General features: G+C 40.8%; 1 protein-coding gene across 1 annotated transcript; it reads right to left on the bottom strand.

Moving 5' to 3' along the window:
* Positions 1-1,264: 1,264 nt before the first annotated feature.
* TMEM192 (transmembrane protein 192) lies at positions 1,265-17,621 on the bottom strand. The gene is made up of 6 exons (XM_040555609.1): positions 17,523-17,621; positions 14,000-14,146; positions 9,958-10,222; positions 7,968-8,102; positions 3,687-3,789; positions 1,265-1,954 (listed from the first exon to the last, which is right to left on the bottom strand). The coding sequence occupies exons 1-6, from the start codon at positions 17,553-17,555 to the stop codon at positions 1,831-1,833; spliced, it is 807 nt and encodes a 268-aa protein (XP_040411543.1). The 5' UTR covers positions 17,556-17,621; the 3' UTR covers positions 1,265-1,830.
* Positions 17,622-17,674: the final 53 nt, after the last annotated feature.

The raw sequence follows: 17,674 nt of genomic DNA, 5'->3' as shown, positions 1-17,674 counted from the left end.
AGAAGGTAATGGCTTTTTGTAAAGCAGGATTTCCCTTTACTGTAAGGTATGCTGACCTGTGTCCCCTAATTCTACTTTCATTCACTCGACCAGCGTGCAGACATCAGGCTTACTGGTTTCTCAGCTTTTCTTAGAACTCTTTATATCCCATTGATAGCCTCCCTGCCCTCAAGAAAGAGGGGAAGTAATATCCAAATCGGGTTCAGACATCTCAGCCTTGATTCACTTAGAGCTCCACATTAAAACACTTTTGTCTCAGCAACTTACATTTGTTCAGAGTAATATTCCAGGGTCTTGAAGACAAGATTTTAATAATGACAGATTTCACACTTTCCTTAGTTGCATTTATTGTGCATGAACTTCACAGTCACATTTCACTGTTTTTTAATAGAAGTTATATAAATCAATATACAGTCACATCAAAACCTGAGTTCTAAAACCAAAAACATTTGTATCCCTCACATGTTTATTATAAAATCTTGGTTTTACTTTCAGAAACAAAAACCAACAACAACTAAGGGGAACAGTTTAGTGTTGGATAGCAGCAAAATCCCCAATATTTGTTTATCAACCTCCATATTTGTTACACACTGAACAATTATTTCTAAAGTTGTGCCCCAGTACCAAAATAGAAAGATTGTCTTCCCTCCCACCCCCATTCAACCACAAGACCACTTCCCATGAAAACATTCTTCCGAGTTTTGACCAGTGATTACCCTGTCTTCCCATAGATATTGGCTTCTAAAATAATGCTTAGTCTACATTGGTAGACAAAGTAGTACCTGGAAGAGAATGGTTCTTTTACCACCCTTCCCAATAAATCCACGCTATTAGATCTGCAGACTCTTGTTACTCTGACTTCAAGACTTTTCTTTTTAAACCACTCACATATACATTGCAGTGTTTTCATTAAGATGCTGTCATTTTTGAAGAATCAAGATGTAGAGCAAGTGTAAGTGCAGTTGTGATAGCATCTTGTACAGGATCTAACTTAAAATGCCACTCAACACAAATTGCTTACCAGGTCATTGAGAGCTTGCTTCAAGTATTTGTGTTAGTTCAGTAGGCAGAGAAGGCAGAACAAGGATCTGTTTAGTCTTCGCTGACACAGAATCTCAGTGAAAACAATGTCAGCAGCCCTGAAGACACCTCTTGGGGGATTTTGAGCCAGCATTCTGAACAGCTGCTCAGATTGCTTATCATGACCTTGTTTTGTACCAGATGTGAAATATACCATTTTAGGGCACTCAGTGCCTTTGTTTTCCTTAACAGGATGCCAAGTTTTACTGCTGGCATGGGCAACAATTCATTCCTTTTCTTGGCAGAGGAGAAAGGGGGCAGATCTAGAAAGCAAATATATATTTTGTATAGAATTCATGAAGTATACCATCTCTAACACTGGAAGTAATGGAATTCTGCAATAGAACATGTCTTGTCCCCAGCTTCAGCACTGCAAACCGTGAAGACATCCTCTGCAAAATTACCTTTCCCTTGAGAACAAGTTTGTATTCTCAAAATATAAAGTACTTCAAGACTACAGCAGGGCAAAATAATAGCAACAACTGAAAGAAGTTAAACCAGTACATCAAGTCCAACTGTAGTCTATTAGGATTTAAAAATCCTTGAAGCTCCAGATCTTTTTCAGAACTGATGTGAAAGAAGCCAGAATGTCCAATTGTAACAGGCTTACAGCATATGCAGAGCTCATGCTTCCAGTTTAACTTCTATTTTGAAGTGTGAAAGATGATTGAAGAGTCATCTGTACAAAACAGTTTGGATATTGCATTGCCTCATATTCCCTCTTGTGCTCCAACAATAGTTTTCCAAAGTTTAACTTTTTATTTGCTGAGATGTTAGTGCCAATAGTCTCTTGCTGAGCAGTGCATTGTGTCGCTGAAGATACTCTATTACATCTCCTTGCTTCTCAACTATCTCTTCTAAACTTGAATTTTCCCTTGAAAGAAAAAAAGAGTAAATACATGTTTCAGTAAGAGATAATAGCTTTCTGATATAAGAAAGGTCACTGCTGATTAACCAATACTGCAACAAGCTGCTCTTTTCAGTTTTACTTGTGTTGATTTGGCTGCTTCTCAGGGATGAAGCAATCTGTCTAGCCTCATTTTTGGATAATGAAAGAGCAAGAGATCTGGCTAAACTTCATGACATATTTGCATAAGCAATATTTACGTATTTCCTGTAAGGCAGTTACAGAAAAATAGAGCTGCTTACTCATTTTAACCAACTTAAGTTAGTGAGCTAGACTACATGCCAGAATTGTACCAACTAAGAAAGCCATGCCACCTTTTCTGTTTATGAAGTATGGAATTGTCAAACCTGACATTAGAAACTTAAAACAGCAAGAACAAATGCTGAAGTTTTGGCAAATACTCCTGCCTTCCCTCACTTGCCATTCACTGCTGATTGACTTGGAAGTCTGCTCTCAGCACACAGGTGAGCATCTCAAAACTCAGGAAGTTGCACCCCAGCCTTGCAGCACTTTATGGAGTAACATCGCCCTTAATCATAGTTCTTATAAAGTACTCAGAATAACAATGTAAGCGGAAAAAGACTTGAGTCCAATTAAAAACCTACTGTGGTCAAGCTGGGAAAAGAGTCTTTTTGATGAAATTTGCAACCCTAACTGGTAATCTGCACTACCAACTTAAAGCACCAGAACAGCTCCTTGTCAGTAGCTTAGGTTGTAGAGGTCACAGTATTAAAAAAGCATTCAAGGTCAGCTGAAGGGCTGACAGGATTCACTTTTCAATAGACCTTAGCTCTCCAGGGAAAGAGAGTCAGAGTTGTATAGACCCAAATTAAAATAACAATTTTGCAATCAGTTCTCACAGGAAGTTTGCACTCTTTAATCAAGAGATCAGAGTCTTTTCCTCAGCTGGTCATTGTTGCAAGCTTGTTTTCTGGGCACTTGAGGATTTCTCAGGGGAAAAGCTGAATGAGAAAGGAATGAGGTCCCCCATGCATTCACCATGATGTTGATATCAATATGGAAGTCAGACATTGTATCAAAATATCAAGACAACTCTAAATCCTTCCTGTATCCTGGATATCTAATTCCAAGTTCCGTAAGAGCATGTACAGCCTGCATTTGTGACACCTGGGGAAGTGTTGAAATATCAGCATCCCTAGACTTCTGCACTTCAATTTTTTACTAAGTAATACAAAAGTAAGTCATGCTTTATTAGAAAGTTTCAAAATAAATTCATGTGTGGAAATCCAAGTTAACTTTGACTTCGTGTTGTCATTACCAATCTCATTTCAGCAACTGGAAGACATTCAAGCAGTGAGAAAGTACACAAAGGACAGTCTCAGTACTTGTGAGTGAGGCTAATGCTGGACAGCTTCTCTGTATCATTGACAATCTTTCTCTCAAGTGGCTTACCCACATTAATAATTACTCTGCAAACTAGAAATATATTCCAAACCCCTTGCTAGAATCTCATGTCTAACTGCTAATACAGGACACAACTACAAAGTTTCCTTCATCTATCAACTGCCCACATTTTCTTGCCTCAAAGAACTTTCTGAAGAAGCTTCACTTACCTGTTTTGGTTGACAAATTGAAAACTACGCAAGTATTTCCACATGAAGTAGTAAAATTACACTAGTCAGTGTTGACTATATACCATAGTTGAACATATGCCAAGATTAATACAGAAAAGTCTTACCTGAATCCAACTTCAGAAGTAATGTGACTAGGGTAAGCATACATCTTTTCTTCTTCAATTATGTCAGGTCTTGGCTTTGCACGATTGAAGTTGCTTATTTTCACTGAAAAAAAGTTTCATAAAGTATTATGAAACTACCACTACCAAGATATTTTATCACCAGGCTCCAAGTTAAAAACAAATCCATAACAGATGAATATATGCTCACCTTAGAATACGAGATGGAAAGGCAATAAGAAAGTCATGGGATTAGGGAGAAGTAAAAAAAATAAAAAAGTAAAAGCAGAACCTAATCTCTACTCATTCTCTCATATAGCTGGGATTACAAATTAGTGAGTTTTTTTTTTGCTTCCACCCCTCCACACACCTTTTTTTCAGTCCTGCCACTCAAAAGACTGAGTGAAGACCGGAATACGCTGCTTAGCTTGTAAAGCTAAAGCACAGTCTGTCACCTAAGGGAAGGAAAAGAGATCTAGTTTCCTCTGAGAGGAAACTTGAGATTTGATCTCCAAATTCAGGCCACAAATCAAGCAATGTGCAATAAAAATAGGAGAAAGTTTTTATACTGGTATCTAGGTCAGAACTTCTATTTTGAGCTCTCATAAATACTATTTTAACTAGACTACCTGCAATGAAGCAGCAGCTTGTCCACATGCTCCAAAACTATGGCAGACTTGGTATAGAAATCTATTAAGTATTTGAAACAGTGGCTCTTTGATCAGCTTCATATTGTGAGCCTCACAATGTTGGGTTATCAAAACCAAGTCACTCCTCAGCATCTGTGAATAAAATTTAAGACTAAATTTAACACATGTACCATGGGGATGGGAGAAGCTGCAGAAACCCTTCGCATTATTTGTGGAAGGAAGCTGGAAATATTTGAAGTTATTCCTTAATCAGGAGCTGATATCGAAGGGAATGTACTGCAGAGATCCAGATTACATATTTTCAACTATGTAGTTAGGGGTACTTGTGAAGCAATACATCTAATACCACTAAAAAAAAGTCTGGCTCCATGAGAAATCTACACTATAGCAGAGAAATGCTGTCCTTACAAGTCAATAATATCACAGGGTTTACTATAGGCCACTCTCCTAAAACAATGCTAAGACCCTCCAGAGGTTAGCTACAAGTTGGGCTCAAAGGTTAGTTATTTCTTTGACCGTATTCCTCTACAAATAAAACCACAACGGAATAGATGAGAAGTTTCCAACATACTTTACTTGTGGGAATGTTAGTCTTTTATTAAAGTGATATCAGAAATATGCGAGGAAGTCATTAGATACATATATTTAGTAAACCTTTGAACATTCAACTCTGCCCTACCCAGTTAGGAACTTAAGATATTACGCTGACATTTAAAGCTATATCATACTTCATTCCAGGCACATTTACCTCACTTGAAGGATTTATGTATGTCAAGTCTGTTATAGGATAATCCTAGAAATTCCATGTAGATTTGATCCCTCACCTCTGGATCCTACATCTACGTAGGCATACACTGCTAACCGAGGATGTTTTAAGAACAGCAGTTATATTTCACGGGCCATCGTAATTCTGGAGACTTCTTGCTTGTTGGAGCTATTTTGTGATTTAGAAAATTCACAATCATATTCCATGCAATTTCCATTTATGAGGCATTAAATATAGTAATAGTTAAACAAAGTAGTCAGGTACATTATAACATTCTACATGTAACTGTTTACACCTCAGTAGTAGTTAAGAAGCGATTCCACAGAAGAAAAACATTCTGGGTAATATACTAACAAAAAAGGGGTTGATCATCATGAGTTCATAGTGGAGTCAAGTTAATCTCCCCAGGGTTGCTCCTTGAGTTAGAGCTACATTAGTGATACAATCTGAACAGTGGTATCTGCTACATGTTTGCCTTAGAGAGGCACTCCAACACAGCAGGGGACTGTCCTTAAAGTATCCTACAAAGGAGGCTTCATGTTTCCTGTCAGAGTGCTCTGCCACAAAAAAGTGTATCGGTCACAACAGTCTTCCAAAAACTGACCAAATACTTTTGTGTACATCAGGAGAGCTTTAGTTTGATGCCTAAAAGGTTAAAGGCAAAACCCTCAGAAACAACCATTACACCCAAGAGATATACAGGCAGTCTGTTAGCTTACCTCAACATGTTTTGGGATGGAAAAAAAGTTATACCACCCACTAGAAAAGGCAATCTAGTTTGATTAGAGAAGTTTTCCCCATCTTGAGGCAAGTTACATAAATTTGTTTATATAACTTAAACTCTAGTTATATAAAATAACGCTTGTTTTGTACAGCAATCAAGCTTTAGAGAATGGAGCATAGACTATTCTTCTGGGGCTGCTAAGGAAGGAAGGCAGCTGTTGCCAGAAGGGACAGTTCGCTGCCTACTTGTGCTGCAGCTCTGTCCCTCCTTTGCCTTGGTTCCACCACTCAGTGGACCCTTCCTCAAGCCTCCTTCAGCTCAATCTGGAAAAACATCACACCCTGTATCTTCCTAGTATAAATTGGTAGTGGATTTTACAAGCACTGGTAGTATAAGCTAGGGGAGATAACCTGCCTGGTGACAGGTCATTTGAGAGCTCTTAGAAACTCCAGTCTCAGACTTATTTACAAGGAATTTGACCTTGACTTACTCTATTTTAATAAGGTAAGAGACACATAATATACCTCTGAACTATAAAAGAGACCTCAGTAAGAAATACTGTTTCACTGGAGTTCCACTGAAGTTCTGTAGCTTATCTCTACCTGGAGTTCCCCAGCAAAGTAAGTATGCTTATGCTAAGGCAGGATGATTTCCAGCATTCTTGGAATAGCTCTCTGGGATGGCCGTGCTCATGTTTCCTCATTGCTCTCTTCTTCTGCCCATCTAGATGTGCAAAGCCTGACAAGACTACATGCCTTCAGGCCTCCGCACTCTTATGGAAGAGATGTAGTTTAGAGCTGCAACCTTACTTCTTGCTGAGTTTTGACCTCAATATTGTGCCAGGAAGAGTCAAGACTAGTTTTATGTCCCAGATGATCGAGCCTTTTGGCAGTATTTGCATCAACCACATCAGTAAGAACACACCAGAACTTTTCTACAAGAAAAACTATTCTAAATCAATATATAACAGAGCCACAAAGAAGTCAGATTATGACAACAACACTGACTGTAGAAATAGCTTTTCCTTTAAGCTGCACGCAGTCCTGAAGGACGCAGTCCTGAAGGAGGTGTTTTCAGGTATTTCCACCTTCCTACTATTTGATTAATAGTCAGGAGCAAACTTAAGTTTTGTTCATCTTTTTTTCCTTCCACTAGAGAAACCAGTGCTACTGAGGCTATTTAAACTAAGCTGTCATCTCCTTGTTTGTAGCTGTAAATAAAAAGCAGCGCCTCAGAAGCAGGAATACAAACCATCTAACTCAAGACCCAGAATGTCATGTCAGACACATTGCAGTAAACATTTGTTTTCCAAAGAAAACTACGGATAATTGCTTGTTTTGTGTGTTATGTACCTTTTCCAATGTTTTCAATGCAGCTGCATGACCCATAAACGCATGTAGCTTTTAAGATGAGATTAGAAAATCACTTGTTTCAAACACTTATCAACCAGCATTTTAGATACTATTACTGTAGTTTGATAGAAGGAAGCTTATGAAGTCTTGCGAAGTTACACCAAACCTAAAAGAAGTCAGCCTTACAAGACAGGGACAGCACAAAGCAGTGCATTAATTTTATGCAGTGTTTTAGAATATTTGCTAACACTAAAATAAGAGCCATCATATTTAGAAAACATATTTAGAAAATTTTCTTCACTTTCACTTACAGAGAGACTGCAGCTTTTGCGGTAAGACCACGTAAAGAGGTAAAGGGAATATAGAATTAGAAGTCTGTAGATGAAGGCACACCACACTATCAGCTACGCAAGTTCCAACTGTAAATCCTAGAACATCTGATAAAGCCATCTCACTGCTTCACAGCTCACAACAAAAGCATTTGAGGACACACTCCCAAACAATCCTGTTCAGAGATTACTTCTGCAACAATTGTTTTTATTGCCACTTCACTGGATCAACAGCTTTAAGCTAACAGCTTTTGTTCACAACACCATGAAACCAAACCAAGCCTGACAACCTAGCCATTTGTTTTGAGTTTGCCTTGGTTCCTCTACAGGCACAAAATCATGTTGTATTTATAGTTGCAGTTAAACATCCTGGGGTACCCCAGCTGCACTACTCTGAGGGCAAACAAAAGAGCTCAGTAGCCGTTACAGCACTCCTCACTCAATAAGGCAAAACTCATCTCACCTGTGTAAATCACCAAGCAGGTCAGTGAACTAATCAGCTCCACACCAAGGACTCCCAAGATAAGATACAGGTACACTTTACTGTGATCAGGGAAGGAATGCTGGGTTGACAGAATCAAAAGCAGGGCTGCATTACCTAGAAAAACAAGTGTTATATTTGATGCGAGATCACAACTGCTGGCAGCGAAATGACGTTTTCTTTCAGCATTTCACTGTAATGGTACAGAATGAGTTCTTACTGATTTTTCCAACTTAAAAGAAGGGTGAAGTGGACTAGGCACACCTAATAGACAACGTGTTCACTTAAACAGTTTCTAACCTCGTAGCTACTATCCGTCCTCAAAACTGCTTCAAGATTATAGTTTTTTTCCCCAATTCCTAGAAGGTAACACCAGTCATAATTCAAAATGAGAATTACTTTCCTTCACTGTATTTAAATATGAGGTTGAAAAAAAGAAAACTGCTAACCCCTTCCTTACACAGATATATCTGCACAGACTTCCAGTTGCCTGACTTATTTTAACACTTGCAGATTACAGAAATTTGAACTGAGTACAATTAGTCAAGGATAATAAGCATTCAGTTATAGACCTAAGAATTGTTCTGAGTTCTTTAAAGCACCTCTTCTCATACAGTGCAGCATACTTCTGATGCAGAATACAAAAAGGTTCCCCCCCCCCCCAAAATGCTATAACCAGTCTGGATAAAGCATTCAATTTATTAAGACCATTGAAGTGTTTAGAGAACTCAAGTTCTTTTGTACTACATTAGGCAACTGAACTGTCAGGATGGAAGTGATAGCAGAAGCAGTTAGCACAGCAGGAAGTTCACAGTAATAATGCTCACCACCTTCTGATCTAGAAGCAATTTACATAAAAAGTTCATAGCATAGATCTGATTGCACCTGAATTTTTACACTTGCCCACAGCTGGTACAGAAGAGGAGACAGACTCAACCTAGGACAGGAAGCAGGGCTTTTGAGTTTAATAATCCACACTTCAACAGGTAGAATAGTCCTTTTACTACTTTGAAACATCCATAAGCCTGCTGTAGCCTAATCTTTTCACTCCAAAAACATGTTCCAAAAACATCTTTTATCTTCAGAGCTCTACCTAGTGGCCATAGCCTGAAGTTTTATACTGAAGGTGACTAGATCTTTTAGTGACTGGGTGGAAAGCTAGAGGAGCAGCAGTACCACAAGTTATCAAGGCTTGTAAAAAAAATTGTACTCCGGTTATTCAGATTTACAGATAGAGACGAAAAATACTGTGAAAGATCATTCTTTCCTGTTCCCCTAGCACTGAAATGTGAAAAAACCCCTCAAATTAGGCAGATACTGCAATTTATTGCAGTGTTTTGTTTTTTTTTTTTAAGAAAAGCAAAAACAGCTAATTGCTGAAACATCTTTCAGCTTCACTGGCCAGTGGTATAGCATAGAATATACGAAGATAAAACACTGTCATACATCACACTGTTCAAAGAAAAAGCCATAGGAAGTAGAGCCAAATGTTATAGAGTCCTGTTGAAGATTAGAAAATTGTTTGACTAGTTTGAGACAGTTGTTGAGCAACAGGTGATCCACCCATTTCTACTTAAAACACAGCTTGAAAAGCAAAAAAGACTACACTCCTCAGAAGGATTAACAGATTAGCAGTCATGCCACTTACCCAACTAGATAAATCAGTACGCAAATTGCCATCACTAGCAGCCAAAGACCTTGCTGGCTAAGTGTTTTATGGCTGAAGACTACAAATCACTAGATGTCTTACTCAGCCTCACACTTCTGGGCACTTTTTCACTATGTTCTTTACAACATGCATCTGGCAGGACAGAACACTCAAACAGAAAGCCCATCTGACTAAAATAGCATTTAAAGATTTGGCTATGGGTATTTGTAACAAGTTCATAATATATGTTAAATAACTCTTCAGTCTTTCCTCCTATCAAAATTTAAGGCTTTACAAAAGAACAGAAAAACAAGTTGACTTTACCTGTAGAGTGAATCACAAGTGGAAGACTTTTTAGATGTCTTGTTGATCGATATATTGAGAAGTAACCTCTGCTTCTGACTTTACTGTGGTGGTGGTGGATGTATCGTTCAAAAAACACATGCAGAATCCACAGAATTACTTTTGCAATGATTATGACAGTCTGCACTTTAAGTGGGTGAGTATAGTTTCCAGGGCACTTATCCTGGTTTGGATTAGGGTAAGAACAAAACATAGCTGCTAAAAATGCTAGAACAACAAAAGCAACCTAGAAGAGAAAGGAAGAGAAAACACTTAAAAAGTCAACATCTAACAATAAAAAGACTTATGTAATTGTGCATTACCTTCTGAATTGATTTTATTGAAGTTTTAAACATTAGATGCTCTTGCCACAATGACTACATATCATTCCAGTAACACGCATGACTGAGCGGAGTTGAACAAACTTGAGAACCATTCTTCTCAGCATTTCCTCCAGATTGATTATCCTGTTAAATGAGTACCCCTTTCAAAGTAAATGAATTTGAGTCCTGGACACTTCTTAATGTGTCTTTTTCACTTTAATGGAAAAAAGATGTACATGAAAGTTTTTCAACTCACTCAGTTGTACTTGTTACTGCTCTCCAGGACTGTCTCATCTTGTTGGAACAGTCTACATTTCTTTCTCCAAACATAGGGAGTTTGACATTTCATAAATAAAGATTAACTTTCTTAAATCCATTCAAGAATCTCTAGGTTAACATTAAAGTAAGTGAAACATTCTACCTTACAGAGCAAGTAATCAACACCAGGTAGATACCTCTGTGAGCTAGTAAATACACTGAAGAATGATTACTACCAGATTTTTCCCTTTTGCTCAGAATTTATATCAGAATGACCAGGCTAGTGGCATTATAACTTCTCTTGTCTTCTAGACTGTTTACTGAACGTTCAGCTTCAGTAGTTAAGAGCAGCATATGCAATCCTTTGGCCAACTAGAAGGCAGTCTTATCTTCTAGTGCAGATTATCTGGAGGTATATGTAAGCACACAGGGACAGTTTTATTTATTTTTCAGACACTTGCAGAATATTTAGTCAGAAAATGGTATCCATCATTTTCTTTCACTGAACAAGAATATATGGTACTTTCCAATACTGTTTCATTCTCCAGACTGAAAAAAATCACCAACGCAGAAGAAAATTGAAAGCTTCTATATACAGCAAAAAACACTTTACTTAAGCTTACAAAGCTTTAATACCCCTAATACTCTTAGCTTAAAATGAGCTTTGAAGATTCTGTATATTATACCTCATAGAAAACAGGATTGAAGATGGAAGAACATCTTATTTTCAAAGCTGCTTTGCCTCGTGAGTTTACCTGTATTTAACTCCATGGATATCCAAGAACCTACCCTCCTTTCCTACTCCCCTGAACTCATTTTGCTATTTTGTCACTTCCCAAGCAACTTTAAAAGTTCACAGAATGTAATCCGATATGAACTGCCCTTAGCTTGCTTGAGTGGTGAATGCAGTAAGTGATGGAGGGTCTAAGGAGGCAAGAAAGGGGAGGTAACTATCTGCACACAATCATCAGTTCAGAAAAGCAACACCGTGTCATAGAGGATAGGTAGGGTAAACATGAAAGAAAAGGGGAGCAAAGAATCTATATTATCCATACGAATATTACTTCAAAAACATTAAATTCAAAACGTTTTCTTGGAGATAAGTAACCCAACTGGGAAGTGAAATAGGAGAATGGTTATCAACATAACATTTAAGCTATTATTTAACCATCCCCTTTTCTTACAAAGCTAAGAATAACTCAGCTAACTCACTTAAATCATTCCATTACTGTTAGGTTTGCCATTTTACAACAGCAACACATCTAGTACAACTCCCTCCTGGCATCAGGAATGTATGTCAGTACAGCAAATGGCTATATTAAGTTCTGTGATACAATTAGCAGCTTTATTAATCTACTATGGCAAGACACACATGAGGAAGTTGACAACTTGCATTACAAGTGGCATTTATTGATGACAACTTGCTTACATTCTAGGGTAGTCCAACAACAGGTTTTTCACCTCAGGTCAGAGGAATTTTATATACAGAAAGATATTCTTACAAAGTAGTATTCAAGAAGCTCAGCTTTACATATGTACATATGCAGAAGAAAAACAGGGTTAATAGGAAGGAATTACTTATAGCCTGTACGTGTTACACTGTTCTGCCAAGTCTTTTGACAGGAACCAAAAGCCTTGAAGAAAAGCAAGGCTTGGCAAAAGCCACTCAAACACTCAGCCCAGCCACACACCAGTGTAAGGATACTCTAGAATTTAGTGTAACTAAGCAACTGCACTGAAGAAGCAGTTTGCTGCATAAGCCAATTTCTTGGCACAGGAAGGAGAAGAAAAAATACTCCAAGTTGCACATGAATTATTTTAGAGATGCATCACAACTTTTCCTCATACATACTCATGTCCTACAGTTGCCTTCTCCAGGATACCTGCTACTTTAGTTAGACATCTGTTGGAAGCTAACCTAACATCCTTCATATTCCACACAGTTTATACACATTCACAGAAGCACAGTGGAAGGAAAACAAATCCCATAAGCTTGTTTTCTCCATCCATCAACATGCTTCTTTTCAGCAGGAGACAGCACCATTTCATGGGTGCAATTTCATATTGCTGTACTGCACCAACAGAAAAGGCTTTTTTTTTCATTTTGCTCCAAGGACTGACTTGCTACTTGGTCAGGTTCAGGAATAGCAGCAAGACTTGACCTGGAAGATTGCACGTTGACAGGACTCTTCACCCTGCCTTTACTTCTCTCTGCTTGCAGGAAGATAAAGTAGTGATAGGTACAGAAGCAGCAGCATTTTTCTAGGGTCAGAGTGACTGACATTTGGCTACATCAGTTATGTCAATATACATTAGCAGTCCCAAGGTTCTGCTCTACCACCAGTAGCAGTGTCTACCTTCATAATGCAGAAGTGCTGAGGGATGGACACCAGAGTGATGTTCTTGTATGCAAAGTGAATATGGCTGGATACGCAGTTTCCATTGGAAATTTTTACAGTTCATTCAGCAGAACTGCAGTAGTGGTCCTTCTTAAGTCTGCTTAGACAGAGGGAGATTTTTACTTCTCAAGTTAGGAGGCCAGGGCATATTGTTTGAATAGCTTTACACAGCTGCCTAAGGAGACCTCAGAAGCTGAGATGAAGTTTTAGCAGAGAACATTTTGTAGAGCACTGAGCATAGCATTTTTTCATTTATGAAAAAACTAGCCATCTCGAGTACCCTGGCTTTATGTACGCACCACCTTCATATCTACATTAGTGGCATTATGCTATGCAAGTACCATTTCAGTTAGGTACTATGGCCTGAGCTTTCTACCTGCTCTTCTTCACATTTCATTTCCATGTGCTCACAAGCAGCAATACACATCTTCAACTTTTGAAGGATAAACTCACCACTATGCAGGAGTCTCTATTTGTCTACCAGCCTCGGCATGATCTTCATGCTGTTAGGTATAAGATTTTCCTTTGTGCTTTTCCACCTTAACCTCCAAAGGTCAGTCAGGGCACGAAATAACATGGATTCCTTTATCCCTCCATTCATTACCACGTAAAAACCCTGGAGCAACTCCAACTTGACTTGCTTGGTTACCATGGAAAGAAATAAGTCAAGTCTCCCCTGTGAAATTAAGTCCATCCTCCAAAAGGCAGTGCCATAAACCTGATCTTAGCTGCCTACATCTAGTCTTAGGCACTTATGAATCAATAGTGTTTTAAAAGTACATTTCCAACAGCATAGAACAACCATTATTCAAAAGGCTTTTCTTTCTAAAAAGATAGGCTGCAGCATGTTAGCACTGAAAACAAATTGGAATTAACATTCATCAAGTATCATGTAGCATAAACATTATCAAAATTCACTGGAAGGTTTCGCTTGGTTGGGAAAAAAAGCATGTTCAAGTCTTGGGAGAATTCTGTCCACATGAAGGGTAACAATTCAGAATAAAGAGTACATTTTCATAAGAAAGTCATGGTTACTGAACTTACATGTATTAGCAACAGAAAATTGGCAAGAAAAACTGCTGGGATAGCATGAAATCTTGGCCGCAGTTGTGAATGCAGTGTATGAGACAAAATAAGAGGTGCATCCAGCAGAGGATCATCATCTAAACTCTGTGTTATTTCCAAGGACCCCTGGAACAGAGAGGCAAGAAGTGAAAACAGGTAAGCTCTAGAAGAATCATAAAGTTACAGCCATTTCTTGTTAGCAACTCCATCTTTGAAAAAAAGAACAAGATGAGTATTTCAGGAGATACTTTCTTATGTTCTAAGCAAACTCTTCACATCTTTCTGTGGTAGGTATTCAATCCCTGAGGAATCTGACACCAGTATACCTCCCAGCATTGCCCTCAGTCTTTTAATCTTTAAAAGATTAAAAATATTTGAGCATCATTCCCAAGTGAGGCCACAAGTATAGTACATTCACATGAGAAGGTCCAAGAAATGACAATTAAAGCCCATTTCATATATCTTATACAGGTACTTCAGAAGTCTGTTGTTATTCTTGCCTTTGTCCAGACAAGTTTGAGGGAATGACAAGAATAAATGCAGTGTACCAGTAACAGATGTAATCTCAATTTGAATTGAGCCAGCCACTGACATTCAGTACATCTCACTGTGTACATCTCAGCAATAGTTCAAGTTGAATCCGGGAAAGAATAAAAAAGCAATTTAGAGGGAAGATGCGATTAGGGGCTGGTCAAGACTCTGCTTTCAGTAGAGCACATGCAGCCCTTACTCATCACATTGGTGCTGAGTATTCAGGGCTTTCTCCTCCTCAACATTCAGCTTGCATGTTTCAACTATGTAATTTTCCTGTAGTGCCTTTTTTTTTTTTTAAAGCTAAGCTTGAGTGGAGAGAAAGTCTTTTCTTGTGGACAAGAAACTTGCCCCAGTGTAATCTTTGCCCATTCCAGGCTAGAATGCAGTCATTCAATACATCTGAAGCTGATTGCGCACAGGCATGCTGAACAAATGACAAGCTTGCCAGCAACTCAAACTGCTCAAGTTTCCCCTCTTAGCATTGCTGTATCCCATGCTATATCTTGTTTGATTTGATAACTAAAACCACTCAGTTTCAATCAAGTTTTGACTGCTCTTCTCTGGAGTGATAGTAACTACAGCCCAGAATAAAGTACACAGAACAGAATAACACCAGCCTGTGATGGCATTACAGCACAGACATTCAGAGATGATCAACAGTCAGAAACCATCCATTGATGACACGCTACAGAACCTTGCTTTCTGCTGCAAGCCCTTCCACCCATCCCACTCCAGAGATCCGAGTATTCAAAAGACATGCCAGAGTCCACTGGGATATCTGTTAAATTGAGGAGTCCTCATTGCCATGACAGACAGTAGTCTATCAAGACAAATAAGCATATTCTCCTAGATACTAGGAATGAGAAGAGAGATGAGTTAAAACAGATTAAAATAGATAAAACAAAGCAGAATAACTCAGGTTGGAAGACACCCACAAAGATCAGAGTACAACTTGATGGACTCAAACTCCCCAAAGGACCACTCAAAAAAAAAGTCAGACCATATGTCTGAAAACATTACCCAAACACTTCCTCAACTGGGCTGGGCAGGCTGAGTACTGTGACCACATCCCTGAGGAGCCTGTCCCCATACCTGACCCCCCTCTCTGTGAGGAACCTTTCCCTAACACCCAGCCTGACCCTCCACTGTCCCAGCTCCATGCCGTTCCCTCGGGTCCTGTCGCTGTCCCCAGAGAGCAGAGCTCAGCGCCTGCCCCTCCACTCCCCTCCTGAGGGAGCTGCAGGCCGCCATGAGGCCTCCCCTCAGCCTGCTCTGAAGAAACCAAAGGACCTCAGCTGTTCCTCATACATCTTCCCCTCCAGACCTTTCACTATCCTCACAGCCCTCCTTTGAATATTCTCCAGTAGTTTTATGTCCTTCTTATACTGTGGTGCCCAAACCTGCACACAGTACTTGAGGTAAGGCTGCAGCAGCACAGAGCTGAGGAGGACAATCCCTTCCCTCAAACCCTTTCTGTGGGGCTGCTCTCCAGCTTCCTGTCCCCCAGTCTGTACACTTAGCTAGGATAACCCCATACCAGGTAGGGAATCTGGCACTTGCTCTTATTGAATTTCACAGTGCTAGCGATTTCTCAATACTCTAGTTTGTAGAGATTTCTCTGCAATGCCTCTCTACCATTGAGGGAATCAAGAGCTCCTCCCAGTTTAGTGTCATCTGGGAACTCAGTATGCCTTTGACTCCTGTGTCAGATCACTTACAAAAACATTGACAAGAACTGGCCCTAAAGTAGAGCCCTGGGGGACCCCACTAGTGACTGGCCACAAGCTTAATGTAACCCCATTTACTCTAACTCTGAGCCCAACCTACCAGTTAATTCCTGACTCACTGCATTATGTAGGTTCACACTTCACATTAACAACAACAGCCCAGACTGGCTCCCTCCTGTTGTTTCACCTATAGACAGCTGCCTGCAACAAAAGAGATAGTCACCCAGCGTTATCTCAGCCAGCATTCAGTTTTATTTTAGTACAGCGAGTGCCGCACTCACACAACCAAAGGTGAGCAACCAGGCTTTTCCTCACCCATTTCAGCCTCTCATTACCTAGCCTTTGACCATGAGCAATCCTTGCTGGAACACCCACCTAGTAAGATGACCTTTTACTGCAGACCTAAAAATTTAGAAATGCTATTGCTCTTTTCATGTTACTAGTATAAGACCTATAAGTAGGAGTGCAAAAAAAGCTCTGTGCCCCATTCCCAGGTGTAACTTTTAAAGCCTGAAAGCAAGCAAGCCGCAGGTCATGCACACCAGTGTCATGCACACCAGTGGCCAGGCCATCCAGCCGCATTCCTCCTGAGCACCCAGGGGAGCTAACAGTGCACTCCTCCACCAGGCAGCAAGCCTCCTTCGGCGGGACAATATCCTCTGCCTGCTGGGAGCAGGTGAGCTCCTCGCTTCCAAAATACAGTGGTGAAGCTCCATCAGAGCACGTGTGAGCAGGTCCCTTACAGCGGGACCGGCTACTACCCACCGAAACGGGGCCACCATCAGGAAGCACTAGGCGACATGACCTCCAGGCAGCGCGGGGAGGACGGGAACAGCGTGCGAGCATTTCCTCCCCTTCAGAAAACCCAGGAAGCGCCCTAATTAGAGCGAGCACCAGCCTCACCGGGCTGAGCCGAAGCCCCACCCGGTAAAGCCCATGCACTATGGGCAGGCTGGAGGCGGCGGCCCGGGGCTAGGAGGAGCCGCCCCGCTCCCCACACAGCCGCCCGCACCCCGCCGTGGCTCCGTACCCCCAGCGCTCGGCGGGGGGCTCCTGCTTCCCTGCCGGCACCTGCCTTCCCCCGACCAAAGCGGGGAGGAAGAGGAGGCCCGAAGCGCTGGCTGAAGGCAAAAATAAACAACGAGGGGGAGGGAGAAGAAGGGGAACCCGCGCAGCGCTCGCCCCCAGCGACAGCCACCGCCGCGCACTAGCGGTGCCCCGCCCGGCCGCCCCGCACTCACGTTGTCCAGCTCCGGCTGCCGCCTGGCCGCCATCTCCGTGCCCCGCCCCGCCTCGCCCCGCCGGCTTTAAGCGGCGCCCCGCGGCCGGGCGCAGGCCCCGTCCCCCCCGCCACGCCCCGGGGAGGAGCCGCAGTGCCTGGGGCCCGGCCCCC

The sequence above is a fragment of the Cygnus olor genome, chromosome 4 (genome assembly GCF_009769625.2).
Source record: "Cygnus olor isolate bCygOlo1 chromosome 4, bCygOlo1.pri.v2, whole genome shotgun sequence".
In the NCBI taxonomy this organism is placed as follows: domain Eukaryota; kingdom Metazoa; phylum Chordata; class Aves; order Anseriformes; family Anatidae; genus Cygnus; species Cygnus olor.
This window is presented reverse-complemented; position numbering and strand designations above follow the sequence as displayed.

Excerpts from the sequence above, each read along its gene's own strand:
- TMEM192 (XM_040555609.1), bottom strand. The coding sequence starts at position 17,555 with ATGGCGGCCAGGCGGCAGCCGGAGCTGGACAAC. Across the intron at positions 14,147-17,522 it reads GGCAGCCGGAGCTGGACAAC|GGGTCCTTGGAAATAACACA; the intron begins GTGAGTGCGGGG and ends TCTCTGTTCCAG. Across the intron at positions 10,223-13,999 it reads ATTTTCTGTTGCTAATACAT|GTTGCTTTTGTTGTTCTAGC; the intron begins GTAAGTTCAGTA and ends TTTCTCTTCTAG.